Below are 15,025 nucleotides of genomic sequence, written 5' to 3'. Positions count from 1 at the left end.
GGTGGCTCGTGCCTGTAATCTCTGCATGCTGGGAGGTTGAGTTGGGAGGATACTGTGAGCTGAGGAGTTCAAGACCAGCCTGAGCAAGAGTGAGATCCCTGCCTTTGAAAAAAAAAATGGATTTATAAAAAAAAATAAAAAAATAAAATTGTAGATTTACCTTTTCCTCCAATATTTTCTTATGAAAATTTTCACATACAACATAGTTGAGAGAATTTTACCATGAACACTCATGTACCCATCAATGAGATTGATTCTATCATTAGTATTTTACCATACATGCTTTATCACACACTTTTCCATTTATTTATCCTCAACTTACCCATTAATCTATCTTATTTTCTGATGTATTTCAAAGTATATTACGGATTATCTACCTTTGTTTTAAAACAAATGAAAGAAAAGTGCTAGTCTTACTTTTAAGTCAGTAATTCATCATTTTAGCAATATATTTTTATCAATTTATTTGCTCATCTCTTGCACTTGGTGATTTTATCACTGTATGTGCCTCTGGTAGGGCCTATTTCCCAGTTTGTTGTTCCATGTAATTTATAAGTGAAGAAAATGGAGGGGAGGGAATGGCCTGTTTGAGTTGTGTAGCAAATTAGAATAAATGAACTTTCAGTAAGGGGCTGGAGATTCCTTCTTGGCTAAAACCATGCATGAACTTTATATCTATTTTGGCTGCCAAGAGATATTACGAGAGTCTTAGAATATTTATGAAAGGATTGATTGGGATTCTGCAGGCTTTCTGGAGGAAATAAAATTTCTTGAATTGCTCTCAATATTATTTTATTATAATGATTAAAATTTATACTCTTCATAAAGAGCTAGTGCACCATCCAATCAAATACAAATGTATGACACCTATAACAGGTAGTGTTTAAATGCCTAAGTTCAATTTTATTATGCAATTTCAAATTTAAAATAGAAGCAATTTCATATGATGAACTAATCTCTTTGGTCTCTAATATGGAGAAGCATAAAAGGGTTAAATACTTAATCATTAATTAATGGCTTTTAGCTTAATGGGTTTTTTAACTGATAGGAGCCAAAAAGCTGAGCTACTACCAAAGAATCTTATCACTTAGTGACAGCTCTACATTGAAGATGCAAGAGGAGAAAAACGATCCCTTTATGTGAGATATTGTTAAGTAACTTTTGTCTAATTTTAAGGTAGAATATTTGTGGACATCAGCTAAGTTAATGAAAATTATATTCAGTTAAATTGCGGCATACTTGCTATGCTGTGAGGATAGGAAGAAATAGGAACATTTTTCTATTTTTTTCCTTCTCATCAAAGGTTTATAAAAACATCAGATTATTGCTCTTTAAAATGGGTATATCACAGTACCTTTTCTATTAATAATTAGGACTTTAGATAAAAACTGTGTTTCAATTCCAGCTTCACCATTACTAGCACATGACCTTGGTTGGGTCATAATAATTTAGAGCCTCAACTTACTAATCTATATCTATATCTATCCACAGAGATAGATATTAACACACTTCTTATAGTGTCATAGAGAGGAGCAGAGTTAAATTATAATAAGGTCCCTGGCGTAGAGCTTAAATTAGAGTAGGTACACAAAATGTAGCTGTGATGATGATGATGATGATGATGAAGATGCCTATTTTGAAATTGTCTCAAATTTTATTTCCAGTTCATTTCCTTAAGCAGTTCACAGCGTTATCACTTGTGTTGGTTATTTGGAAAACATAATTTTTCTTTTTCGAATGATTTATTAATGACTTAAAGTATCTTTAATTAGCCAATTATGTAATTTCAGCTAAATTAAGAAAGAAATTGATTAGATGATCATAATAGTACATGGCAACCAAACTCTGGGTTTTGATGCATAGAAACTCAACTCAAACTAGCTTAAGCACAAAAGAGAATGCACTGGATCAATTACCTGGGAAAATGGAAGCACACAGGTATTACTTGTTTCAAGCATGCTTATATCAAATGAAGTCTCTACCTCTCCTGTTTTTCTCAATGTGTTAGTTTCATTCACTCACTACTCAGACAGGCTTTTCCTATATAGTGAGGGGTGGCCACTGGAGCCGTGCATTGCCCCAGCATGACCCCCACCCATGCCATGTGGATGGTATTCCTACCTCTTCATATTCTACAGCACCCAACATGGGCAGAGCTCCCTCATTGTCAGTCTAGGGGCGTGGGGAGAGGAGATATCTGTTGTTCGCAATGAACGATTTGATACAATGGCACAGCTGCTGTGCAGAGAAATACTTTGGGGAGACAATGTGTTAAAGAGGTTTTCTGGGAAATCTTTCATTTATTCAACAAATATTAATAATATATATATTGTCCTCTCTTCTTGCCAGGCACTGTTATAAATTCTGGGGACATAGTAGGGATGTATATAGCATCTGTATATATATATATATATATATATATATATATATATATATATATATATAGCACTCTTTCCTGGCAGAGCTTGCATTTCTTGCATTTTAATGAATGGAGACAGAAAATAAACATATATTGTATGATGTTTTAGATGATAACAAGTGTTATAGAAAAAAATAGAACAGCTCTGGAGAGCTGGAGTTGGGGAAGAGTGGTTGCAAATTTAAAAATGAATTGTCAGGGTAGGCTTCAGAGAGCAGGTGACATTTGAGCAAAAACTTGAAGGAGATAAGTGAGGGGGGTTGGGAAGCCTTCTAAGCAGAGAATACAGCCCTTGCAGAGTCCCTGAAGTGGATGTGTGTTTGGAGAGTTCAGAAATGGGAAGGCCAGTGTGGCTGAAGGTAGAGGGAAGAGCAGGAAATGAGGTGTAAGACTAACTGGTAGCAGCTGGTCCATGATGTAGGGCTTTGAGGTCATTAAGCTTTGAGAGAAAGGAAAGGCATTAGAGGCTTCCTGACAGAGGCTTTTAATTGCATGACTGCCTAATGCATTTTGATGGATATTATGCAATATAATTCCTTCAGGAAATCTTCAGTATATGTGTTTCTCTTGAATGTGATACAGTGCTAATATTTTTGTCCAATGTATATACATTGAGGTTACAATAGACTGCCTTACAGTACGGAGCTCTCCACAAAAAGACACTTGTTGAATGAATGAATGAACAAATGAATGAACAAATGAAGTTGGCCTTTTAGCTCCCTCTGTGCAGGTTCTCAACCTATTATTTCAACTATATTGCCCCCACACCTTTTCTCAACTTAGGTTTTATTCTATTCAGCTTTCTGCCGTCTTCAACCATGTACTTCTTCTATCTTTGCTCACTCCATTTCCTCCTACTTCAAATGTTGTACCCCAACCTTCTCCACTGGATTCAAATTCTAATCATTGTTAAGGACTCAGCAAAGCACCATTTCGAAATTCCCTGCAGACCCTCTGGCCTTCATTGCCTTTTCTGAGCTCCTATAGCATCCCTCCTAAGGTACTTTTCATTGGCTTGATCTCTTGCGTTGGATAATGTTTTGGTTGTTTATTTAAAAGCCATAGCTTTGAATACTCTCTGTTAGGCAAAGAAGAGATAAATATATAGCAGTATCTCAGGCGAGCGGGGCCGGGGTGCTTTTGCCCTTTGCTTTACAGAAGGTGACTGGATAAGAGAAGTGGAGTAACTTGGCTGATCTCACGCAGATTAGTTAGTAAGAGTGCACTGGGAGTGACATCCAAGTCGTACCAGAGACAAGAAACAGTTACCGTCCTTCCTATTCATAAAAGGGTTAACCTAGCACTTCCTTTCCGCAGCCAGTTCAAGCCACGCCCTTCCGCGCTAATCGAAAGCGGCTGCGGCTTGGGAAACTTGTCCAGTGCGGGATCCTGTAGTGGCTCTCGCTCAGCTGCTCAAGTCCCGGGCAAACATGGCGGCCCCCGAGTCGGGGCCGGCTTTGAGTCCAGGCACTGCAGAGGGCGAGGAGGAGACGATTCTCTATGACTTGTTGGTCAACACCGAGTGGCCACCGGAGACAGAAGTGCAGGTGAACCAGGCCCCTCTACGGCTTCAGCCATCTTGGCGCGAGCGCTTTGTGGGCAGAGCCACGTAGCTGGAGCCACGTAGCGGAGGGGAGCTGGGTGGGCGGGGGAGCAGGGCTCGGCAGCTTGTGCGGTCGCCCTGGCAACGGCACCTTGAACTAGCGGGGGTCTGGGGCTGCCGGGGCGAGGGCAGTGGGTAGTCCTTGAGATTCCTCCAGGGCTCAGAATTAGGTTGTCGAGGAACCTTGTGCTCGGAGCCACGTTCCTTGCCGCTCTGGTTGTCAGTTTCACTCCCTGTACTTGGAGGGGAGGGCACGCGCTGGACTCTCCGGTGGCTGGCTAGGGCTGCTCTGGGCTGACCCTCAACCGCAGTGGCGGTGGGAGAATTTTCGAGAACGCTACCGTCTTTTCAGTATCGGGCATGCTGCAGGGGATCCCGGGATCTAACCCTTTACCTCTAGATAGGGCGGAATCGTGCCAGCCCTTGTGTGTTTCAGTAAGCAAGCATCTGATAAGTGTGTCCATCTGTCCCGGTGTCCCAGATATCGTGCTTGGTGCTGGGCATAGAGAGGTGAATAAACTTTCCTGGAGCTTCCAGTCTAGGAGGGAGACAGTCCAATAAACATGCACTATAGTCGCGGTGTGAATGAAAAATGCCACTTTTTTTTTGTGAAGAGTAAGGAGTGAAAAGTAAGGAGCTACTGACCAGGGTTGGAGTCTCTCCTAGACAAGGGGTTATAAGGCTTGCTAAGTTATGAACTGGACCTTGGATTTATCAGTTATTTCACAGGGAGTACCTACTAGGGCTAGGGTGAAGAGAAGGAACCATGGATCCACGTTTATTCGACAGATATTGTGTGCCTCACGTCCCAGTTACTGTTTGAGACTCAGAGGAAGCAGCAAGATGAAAAGGACCTTTATTGAAGATTATGGAGTTTAGCCCATATGCATTCTCTTTTATATTCTTTTCTGAGTGTTTCTTTACTGGAGAAACTATTCTTAAGCTCATTTTCTTATAAAGTTTGCGTATTTTTCTTTATAACCTCCTTCCCATGCAGTTTCTGGGTGTCTTGAATAATGTGTTTTGTAGGTGGACAGAGATCTGCATATATTGTTATTTTTCAAGTATTTACTTAGTTTTTCTTGAGCAACTGGAATATTTTGAAGGGTATGGAGCTAGGAGGAAGCTGTTGCTGCTGCCAGATAAGGATGAGTTTCCATTCCTTAATATTCATTGTTGATTGCCATAATGTTTCATAGTGCTTAACATAAATTGATTTAAAAAAGATAAGCACAGCTCAACTTACATTGAAACCTTAAGGCACTTTGCTGTTTTTTGGGGGGGAGGCTGTTTTATTGATGTCTATGTGGTATTGATTTAAACTGTTGAACTATAAGCTCTTGGAGGGCACCTACATCTTATTCATCTTTATATCCCTCTCCAGGGCCAAATTATGTCTTGAATGAATTGAACATCAGTTCATGTTTGTTGAATGAAATAACTTTTCTGTATTTTTAAGTAGTATCTGTCTGTACCTTTCTTGGCAGCACTTTAGTACATCTTTTGTAGTGCCTAGTATTGTTTAGCTTACCCATAGTGAGTGTGCAAGTCTGTACTTATAGAATGGAATTATTTAGCGTAGCAATTTTCTATGTGTTTTATTAGTAGCATTGTCTCTGTGGATATACAACAGATACTCAGTGAATTTGCTGTTAGAGATGAGTTTATTAATCCCTATGACCAGTTTTCTTGTGAGAAAAACTTGTTTTCGATTCTACCAGTATGGTCTTTGCCCTTGACTCCTCTTGTCTTTGGATTGGTGTTTTGATTTGGAAACAGTTTCCAGCCTCAATTCTTGTCCTCTCCTGCAAGGTTCATCCTGACATGCCTATACCTCTGCCATGCTCACATTTTTCTCCCATTGCCCAAGTCCTGAGTCTCCTTTTTTTGTTTCAATTTATAAGTAGCTTTAAAATACTGATACCTTGTACCCATAAAGAAGAATAAGTTTGTGGGAGGCGGAAGCAGGAGGATTGCTTGAGCTCAGAAATTCCAGACCAGCCTGAGCAAGAGTGAGACCCTGTCTCTACTATACATAGAAAGAAATTAGCCAAACAACTAACAATAGAAAAAAATTGCTGGGCATGGTGGCACATGCCTGTAGTCTCAGCTACCTGGGAGGCTGAGTCAGGAGGATTGCTTGAGTCCAGGAGTTTGAGGTTGCAGTGAGCTAGGCTGACGCCACGACTCTCTAGCCTGGGCAACAGAGTGAGACTCTGTCTCAAAAAAAAAAAAAAAAAAAAAAAAAAAGAAGAAGAAGTTTGCATATTGTATAAATAGTAATAGAACATTCTCAAATGTAAGGTTTTTTGTTTTCAATTGTAGCCTAGAGGCAACCGAAAACATGGTGCATCCTTTATCATCACAAAAGCAATTCGAGGTAAATATAGCTTATTTATTTTTCTAACACTTAGAAACACTTAAAATTAATTTTTTAGACCTGCGGTCCCCAACTCCCCTGGGCTGGGCACTGGTACCAGTCCATGGCCTGTTAGGAACTGGGCTGCACAGCAGGAGGTGAGTGGTGGGTGAGTAAGCAAAGCTTTATCTGTATTTACAGCTACTCCCCATTGCTTGCATCACTGCTTAAACTCTGCCTCCTGTCAGATCAGTGGGAGGCAGGGCATTAGATTGTCATAGGAGCATGAACCCTACTGTAAACTGCACATTCGAGGGCTCTAGGTTGCCTGCTCTTTATGAGAATCTAATGGCTGATGATCCGAGGTGGAGCTGAGGCAGTGATGCTAGTGCCAGGGTGTGGCTGTAAATACAGATTTTCATTAGCAGAGAAGTTTGACTGTACAATAGATGTAATGTACTTGAATCATTCCAGAACCATCCTCCTACCCCTGCCTTGACTGTGGAAAAATTGTTCTCCATGGCACCGGTCCCTGGTACCAAAAAGGTTAGGGGCTGATGCTTTAGACTAATGATATAGAACCTGATGAAAATGAGTAGCCATACATATTATCTGAGTTTAATTTTATATACATATATGCACACATACATGTGTGTGCACGTGTGTACGTTTTTAATGCAACTTAGAGCTAAACTGTAGCCTGGGTTTAACCATTATCGGTATGTTCCAGAAGGACACATCCTTCTAGAGATCAAAGCCGGTATGAGTCTCAGAGAGTCTATGGATGTTAAAGATGAAAACACAGTGAGAGACCATCTTAAGTGGTTCACATGATGTTTCAGATATATCTTGTCAGAGATATTTGTATTACAAATTTGATTAACCAGGGTATTCATTAACTTCTGACATATTTTACATACGAGCTAACAAGAGTTTGAGAAAGTATTGTGCATCAGGCTTGTTGAGTTGGTGCCATGAGGCCTTTACTGTATTAATTTATGGAATCCTTTTACCATACTATCAGGGTACATGCTGTTACTCTTATGTTTTTAGATGAGGAAACTTGCCCAGGGTCATTCATTTGGAATTTGACTACATATCTTTCTGGCTCCAAAGTCTATCCTTGTTATACCAGTGAATTTTAGTTGTTTATAAAGAGAAGATTTGGTTTCATAGAAGTTGAGTACTAGAAATTAACTGTAATTTTGTCTTCTGATAATGAGATATCATGGACTTCCTCATTTTAGGTATTATTATTTTTTAAATCTTTCCTACAAAATGTAAAATGGTATCTTGTATTAATTTTTATATGAACATTTTAGATTTAAAGGGTAATTACTATGACTTCTAGTCCATGATTTCATTAAAGTTTTTTGGATTAAATTTAACACCTCAAACCACTTTTATTTTTCATACAGTTAGAAAATACTTCAAACTTTTGAATAACACACAAACTTGGAATTTAATATAAACTTTGTAAAAGTTATGGTATATATTAGGTTATATTTGTTCTCTCATTTTAAGAGTTGTGTTCTCCATGTTTTGTTTTATAATGATTCAGTCTGCAATATATTTTAGATTTCTTGTCTGTAATCTAATTTGAATATGATTCTTAACAACTGATTTATGTTTGGCTTTGCTATTTCTTTTTATTACAGATCATTTATTATTTTTACGCCAATATATCTGGTACAGGTGAGTCTTCAGTTCTTCAGAGAAACAGTATGACTATCAAATGCAAACAATATTACTGTATTTATGATTTAAATGTTTATAACTGAATTCCAGATCATGATAAAGATGCTGACATTGAAATGAACTCAGTTTATAAAATAGACATTTCAAACATTTTGGCATAATCAGACAAGATGTACCAGGAGTCTTAGGGTAATTTTAATTACCTTAGTTATTAAGAATATCTTATGATGACTTCTGCTTCCTCTGAAGTGTTCTCAGTCTTATCTTTTCTTTAAATTTTTAAAAAAATTTTTAATTATACTGTTTTAATTTTACTTTTTTTTTCTTCCTTTTCCAATGCAAATCAAATACCTGGAAGTCAGTCTTATCTTGAATGCCCACATAATGCATGTGAGAGCTACATATCTTTTAAAAAGCATTTGTTCTTATTGTTACGTCAGCTCTCTTGTGGTCATTATTTAATTGCTGTGCAGCAGAGAAGGTCTTTGGATTTCAGTTCTTGTGTACTTTTTAATTTCTTGACTGTTAAGTATATTTTCAGGCCTTGTGATAATTTTCAGCTTTAAAAGGAACAAGAAAATAATTACTCTGAAAACGGCTATAATTCTGCTTTTCGATACATATGCAGGGATTGTTTTATAGAATTATTTACTATAGATTGGTTTTTCTTTGAGAACATCTAATCTATAAAGCTCCAGAGATAATGTAGTTCTATAAATGAGACCTTTGGCTCTTCTCTAGGGCTTGCTTTACTTTTTTTCTGCTTTTACTCTGTGTGTGTGTTATGCATGCATATATATGTATACATATTTACATTTTTTTACTTAATTTTGTCTTGTTTTTTAGGGGTGCATAGGGTACGATAGGACAGAGAGATGAGCAAAGAGTGGGTGGGAGAAGGGGAAAAGAGTACAAGAGATAGGCTGTTGTTTCTGAGCTCACTAGGCTACTGCTTGCTAGTCCTGGACACCCTTGAATAGCGTGGTCAGAAAATATTTCTGTTCAAGTTGCTGCTTGATAGTTCTTTTTGTTATCTATTAAGAAGGAGGGACCAAAAAGAGTCAACTCTAATATAAGCCTTATCCTATGTGTGAGCACCTTGACATCAGGCATCAGTAGGTATCAATACAGGTATGTTCCTGAAAGGCTTCCTAGTAGAGTTGACTCTTCACCATACATATAAGAGTCTTTAGATATACTAACATTACAAAGCTTTTGCAAATTATCTCTGTTTTCTTTTCATTAAAATTTTCAATAACAAGTTCCATGAAACCTGTGGTGTAAGCTCATTCTGCTCTGTTACTGGTATGATAGATATCTTTTTCCTGGAAAGTATATAATATTTATACCTTTGAACACACCACTGTGTTTTTCTGGAAATAGAGAAATGTTTATGGTCAAATTTCAGATATCACATTAGTAACTTTTGGTTTTGAGTGTGCTAATATTCAAATTTTATATTCTAATGGAAAAAAAAAATCTCTATCTCTCCCTATAGATATTAAATGCTTTTTGTAGTATTTATCTATTCACATGTGGTTTTCATGATGAGATTTTAAGCTAGCTGATGTGTTATGATTTCAGCCCTGCACCTTTTTTGCTCCCTGATGGACTGGTTCGCTTGGTTAATAAACAGATAAACTGGCATTTGGTACTTGCAAGGTAAGCATATATAAAATTCATATGAAGCTTTTTCTATCTGGATTAGCTTTTAAAATTTCATTACTGACATTAATTTTGGGGTCCTTATGGTTTTCACTCTTGGTTTTTATTACATGTTAATTTCTTTTGTCACATATGATGGGTATTTTTTAAATACATTAATTCATGCTTTATTGAATCATTTATTTCTATATACTCATCTAATTATAAGGTCAAGGATGTATAATTAATGCCTGTGGAAAAAATTTAAAAATTATTTTAACTTGTTAAAATAATTCTGTGTCGAAGATTGCTATAAATATTCATAATAGTATCCCCTCCCCCTTTTTCCTCCATGAAAGCAATGGAAAGCTTTTGGCTGCTGTTCAAGATCAGTGTGTGGAAATCAGGTAATTGTTAATATTATTCATATTTAAGATTTCCTCTGAAAAAAATTTTACTTGATAAAGGGGAACGAAAATTTTTAAAGAAAGTATATTTAAGAGGATTTTACTATTAACTCATTTAATTTTGTGAAGTGTCATCATTAACTTTTGCCAGTTAAAGAATGTGGGATGCTTTCTCAGAGCAGTATGTTCATCTTTCTACTTCCGCTGATCACTCTGTTATCTCCCGCCAGGTTTTACTTTCTTAATGAATGATGCCTATCTTCCAGAACCCTGGAAATCACTCTTATTTGACTAGTTACTCCAAAGTCAGGTAAACAGATGCTCAGGAAGGTGTAAAAAGGAATAGGGACAGCTTTATTCTGTTGGCACAAAGCTGTAGAACGAATACCAGTGTGTAAAAGACCAAGGTTACATGTTACTTGAGATCAGCAATATTATCTGTCCTCTGGAGACATTCAGTGGTATTGCATATATATCTAAAAGACTTCTCTAAGCTGGGCTTTTCAGGTATTTTATTTTTAAATGATGTATCAGTTGTGAAAGAAATAATAGCAACTAACTCAGAAAAACTAGTTCATTATTAGGGAAATTTTCAACAACAGACTAAATGCATGGCATCTCTAAAATTGAAGGTTATTCCTTTTTCCTGGCAAAGTTCTCAAAAAAAAAAGCAAAGAGGCAGCAATTTCAGGATGCCTACGTACCAGTCAAAAGGTTTTTCTGTTGCTTCATTATTTTTTTTTTTTCCTGGAGGCAGGGTCTTGCTCCATTTCCCAGACTTGAGTGCAGTGGCATGATCACACCTTACTGCAACTTCAAACTCCTGGGCTCAAACAATCCTCCTAGTTCAGCCTCCTGAGTTGGCTTGGACCATGGGTGCACGCCACCATGCCCTGCTAATTTTTTATTTTTAAATTTTTTGTAGAGATGAGGTGTCACTATGTTGCCCAGGCTGGTCTTGAACTTCTGGCCTCAACCGATCCTCCTGCCTCAGCCTCCTAAAGTACTAGGATTATAGGCATGGGCCATCACTCCTGGCCTGCTTCATTATTCTTAACTAAAAATAGTATTAATGACCATTCAGTTGTTATTATATCATACTGGTTTTGGCTTTCTTTTTGTGATATTTCTTTCTTTTTCCATTTATCCAAGCAGAACTGCACTCTGCAACATTTTGGAGAATAGACAGAAGGTTTGCCCTCATCTGAGCATTGGTTTCAGTTGGCTTTCTGACCCTTTTAAAACCATCAGGGCAAAAATGAGGGGCAGTGATTGCAGCCTTTAAAACTAAATGACTTAATTTGGTATGCCTTTAGTAGGCAGGTCTCTCTCTTTTTTAACAGCATCATTAAGCATCGGGTTGTCCCAGTGTTTGAATTTAAATTGTTGATAGGAATGGGCTAGCACTTCCTATTCCACTTGTTACAGTAATGTGAAATGTATCTTTTTGTGAAATGTGCTCACCATGTGACTGACTTACAAACAGCAGTTAGTAGATAAAATTTATCCTATCTTTTTTCCATGAAAGGTGAACATTGATCAAGTGATTTTAGGAGTTAATGTCAGCATGTGCATGTGGGGTCAGGAAGATATTTAGGTCTATGAAGGAGAGTTTGACCAAAGGTTTCATGGAACTTGTTCATGAATGTTTTAATGAAAATAATACAGAGATAATTTGCAAAAGCTTTATAATGTTAGTGTATCTGAAGACTCTCATATGTATGATGAAGAGTCAACTCTACTAGGAAGCCTTTCAGGGACTCACCTGTATTGACCCTCACCTCCATTGGTTAGGTACCAATCTTTTATGCTTTTATAGTAACATATTTCTCTATTATTATACTTAATGATAACAAGATAATGCTAACACTGTCAGGCACCGTTGTAAGTGCTTTACATATATTAACTCATTTAATCCTGGCAGAAGCCCTGTAAGGTAGTAAGTATTGCTGTTTTAAAACCCCATTTTAGAAATGAAGAAGCAGGCACAGTATGGTTAAATAACTTGCCTAAGAATTTGAAATCAGCTATTCTAGCTTCAGTTCTTGCTCTTAACCATGAAGTTATACTACTTTTCAATCATACTGTGCTTAGTCATATATGCTTGTGTGTTTCCCCCATTGTATTTAGGGCCAGTGCTTTGTACAACTCCAGCCTGTGCCATTTACCAAAAGGTCAGTGTGAATGGCATCTGGAGTTTGCAGCTCTCGTTATATTGTGTGCTCCTTGGAGGCAAGGACTGTTGCCATTGTGTCATATTTCCTTGAACATGATAGGTTAAAAGTTATGTTTAATGAATAACCAGGGTGTTTGTGCAAGTGGGATAGGGGAAGCAGATGCTGGGAGGGTGTTACAGGGCATAACCCACTGCATTGCTCAGAGTTGGTACTCACTTGCTTTTGCTGAATGAATATAGGCACACACACTAACTTTGGAGTAACCTAAAAGGAAGTGTCTTTGAGCAAAGATGTGGAATGATCAGCAAAGAAAAAGGGCAGGGCAGAGCCCAGAAGTAAACCCTATTAACGGGAGCTGTCTCTGAAGTTTTAAGAGACTGATTTTCTCTACTCCATACTTGTCTTTTCTACCACAGTGGAAGAACACATGTAGGACAAGATTGGATCCAATAGTAATGGCAGTAGATACCCAAATATTCAGTAAATATTTGTTGGTTGGATTAGAATATGCAAGATAATTCTAGTCTCTCAGGTTGTTATTGGATATTGGGAAGCACTTATAAATAGGAAGTGGTTTTTGAGAAAACAAAAAAAATATATAAAATATATATAAAATATATATTAATATATTATATATATTTAATATATAAAATATATATTTAAAATATATAAAAATATATAAAATATATAAAAATATATAAAAAAATATAAAATATATATATATATAAAATTAGCCAGGCATGGTGGCTCATGCCTTTAGTCCCAGACACTAGGAAGGCTGAGGCAGAAGGATCACTTGAACCCAGGAGTTTGAGGTTGCTGTGAGCTAGGCTTGACACCAGGGCACTCTAGCCTGGGCAACAGAGTGAGACTCTGTCTCAAAAAAAAAAAAAAAAAAAATTGGCCGCGCGCAGTGGCTCACGCCTGTAATCCTAGCTCTCTGGGAGGCCAAGGCAGGCAGATTGCTCGAGGTCAGGAGTTCGAAACCAGCCTGAGCAAGAGCGAGACCCCGTCTCTACTATAAATAGAAAGAAATTAATTGGCCAACTAATATATAGAGAAAAAATTAGCCAGGCATGGTGGTGCATGCCTGTAGTCCCAGCTACTCGGGAGGTTGAGGCAGCAGGATGGCTTGAGCTCAGGAGTCTGAGGTTGCTGTGAGCTAGGCTGACGCCACGGCACTCACTCTAGCCTGGGCAACAAAGTGAGACTGTCTCAAAAAAAAAAAAATTGACTTGTGAATTGCTTCTTTAATTTGTAATTTGGCAGCAGTTACAGATTATAAATCGTTAATATGTATTTCCTTCTTTTCTAAATGGTGAAGTAATGATTTCTTCTGAGTAAGAGCTGTTATAAATATGGGAACTAATTAGAAGCTATCATAGAACACTGCAAAAAGCATTAAAATAAGGCTGTTATGAAAATGACATATAAGTTTCCCCACCCCCAAAGTTTAACTATTTTAAGTGAATAAGTTTTATGAAGTTTTGACAAAACCAGATTTGTTTCTTTCCTTCTGCATCCCTAGCAAAAATAGCAACTATTATTTAGTGATTATATTAAGGATGAAAGTAATGAACATTTACTAAAGTCTAGTTCATGCTAATTTATACATGTCTCATTGAATCCTTTCGGTAAACTCTGTGGGGTTGCTATTCCATTTTTTTGAAAAGAAATATATTTTAAATATTTTGTCTAGGTTATACAGATAGAGGTAGAAGCAGGTCAGCTTCACTGTAAAAACTGTGTTTTTTTCTGGCTGTATTTTACTTGGAGGTTAAAGTATCCCATTTCTTGAGGAATTTTATTTTCATGGTTGTAATTGGCTTTAGTTGTAATATAACAGTATTTTTAAATTTATTTTATTTTTTTGGATTCTGTTTTTTTTATGATTTCAGAATATTGTGGGGGTACAAATGTTTAGGTTACATATATTATATTGCCTTTGCCCCGCCCAAGTCAGAGCTACAAGCGTGTCCATTCCCCAGATGATGCGTACTGGACCAATTAGGCGTGAATATACCTGTCCCCTCCTACCTTCCACTTGCCTGAAGAGTATTTTTTTAAATGGCTAAAAATATTGAAGTCTTTAAAATTTGTTTTAAAAGTAATGCTTAGTCATTTTAGAAATATTAGAAAATGCAGTAAAGTACAAAGAAGGAACTACAATTACCTGTAATTCTACTCTCCAGAATAGTCTACTGCTAACATTTTGGCATATTTTCTTTGAAACTTTTCTATACTCAACTTTTCTCTCAGAGATGGTTTTGTACCTCAAATAAGACCCTTTTATCAGTGAAAATATTTTCTTCCAATCTTCTTGTTGTATCAGAAATGGATCTACACCAGAAATACAGTGATAAAAATGCTGCAGATTGAATATACAGTGGACAGAGTGGACACGCTTGTAGCTCTGATTCGGGTGGGGCAAAGGCAATATATGTAACCTAAACATTTGTACCCCCGCAATATTCTAAAATAATAAAAAAAATAGAATCCAAAAAATATACAATAAAATAAAATAAATTTAAAAAATACTGTTATACTGAGTATTATACAGTGATAAAAATACTGCACATTGAGTATACATGTGTTTGTATAATATTTTTATATATATTTATGGGAATAGTATTGTATGTTCTGTTTAATACTATTTTTTTCTGGATAACTTTTGAATATTAATATATTGTAAACATCTTTCTATGTCTTCTATGCAGT

General features: G+C 37.0%; 1 protein-coding gene across 2 annotated transcripts in view; it reads left to right on the top strand.

Moving 5' to 3' along the window:
- Positions 1-3,753: 3,753 nt before the first annotated feature.
- The window catches only part of NBAS (NBAS subunit of NRZ tethering complex), a 328,315-nt gene continuing 317,043 nt past the window's right edge, over positions 3,754-15,025 (top strand). For both annotated transcript variants that reach the window (XM_076000562.1, XM_076000561.1), the window contains exons 1-5: positions 3,754-3,966; positions 6,348-6,402; positions 8,040-8,076; positions 9,664-9,741; positions 10,083-10,130. In XM_076000562.1, the coding sequence (XP_075856677.1) occupies positions 3,850-3,966; positions 6,348-6,402; positions 8,040-8,076; positions 9,664-9,741; positions 10,083-10,130 (335 nt within the window). In that variant the 5' untranslated portion in view covers positions 3,754-3,849. The remainder of the gene's footprint in view (positions 3,967-6,347; positions 6,403-8,039; positions 8,077-9,663; positions 9,742-10,082; positions 10,131-15,025) is intronic.

The sequence above is a fragment of the Microcebus murinus genome, chromosome 3, assembly GCF_040939455.1.
Source record: "Microcebus murinus isolate Inina chromosome 3, M.murinus_Inina_mat1.0, whole genome shotgun sequence".
Classification (NCBI taxonomy): Eukaryota; Metazoa; Chordata; class Mammalia; order Primates; family Cheirogaleidae; genus Microcebus; species Microcebus murinus.
Note: the sequence above shows the minus strand (reverse complement) of the source record. Positions and strands in the feature narration are given on the sequence as shown.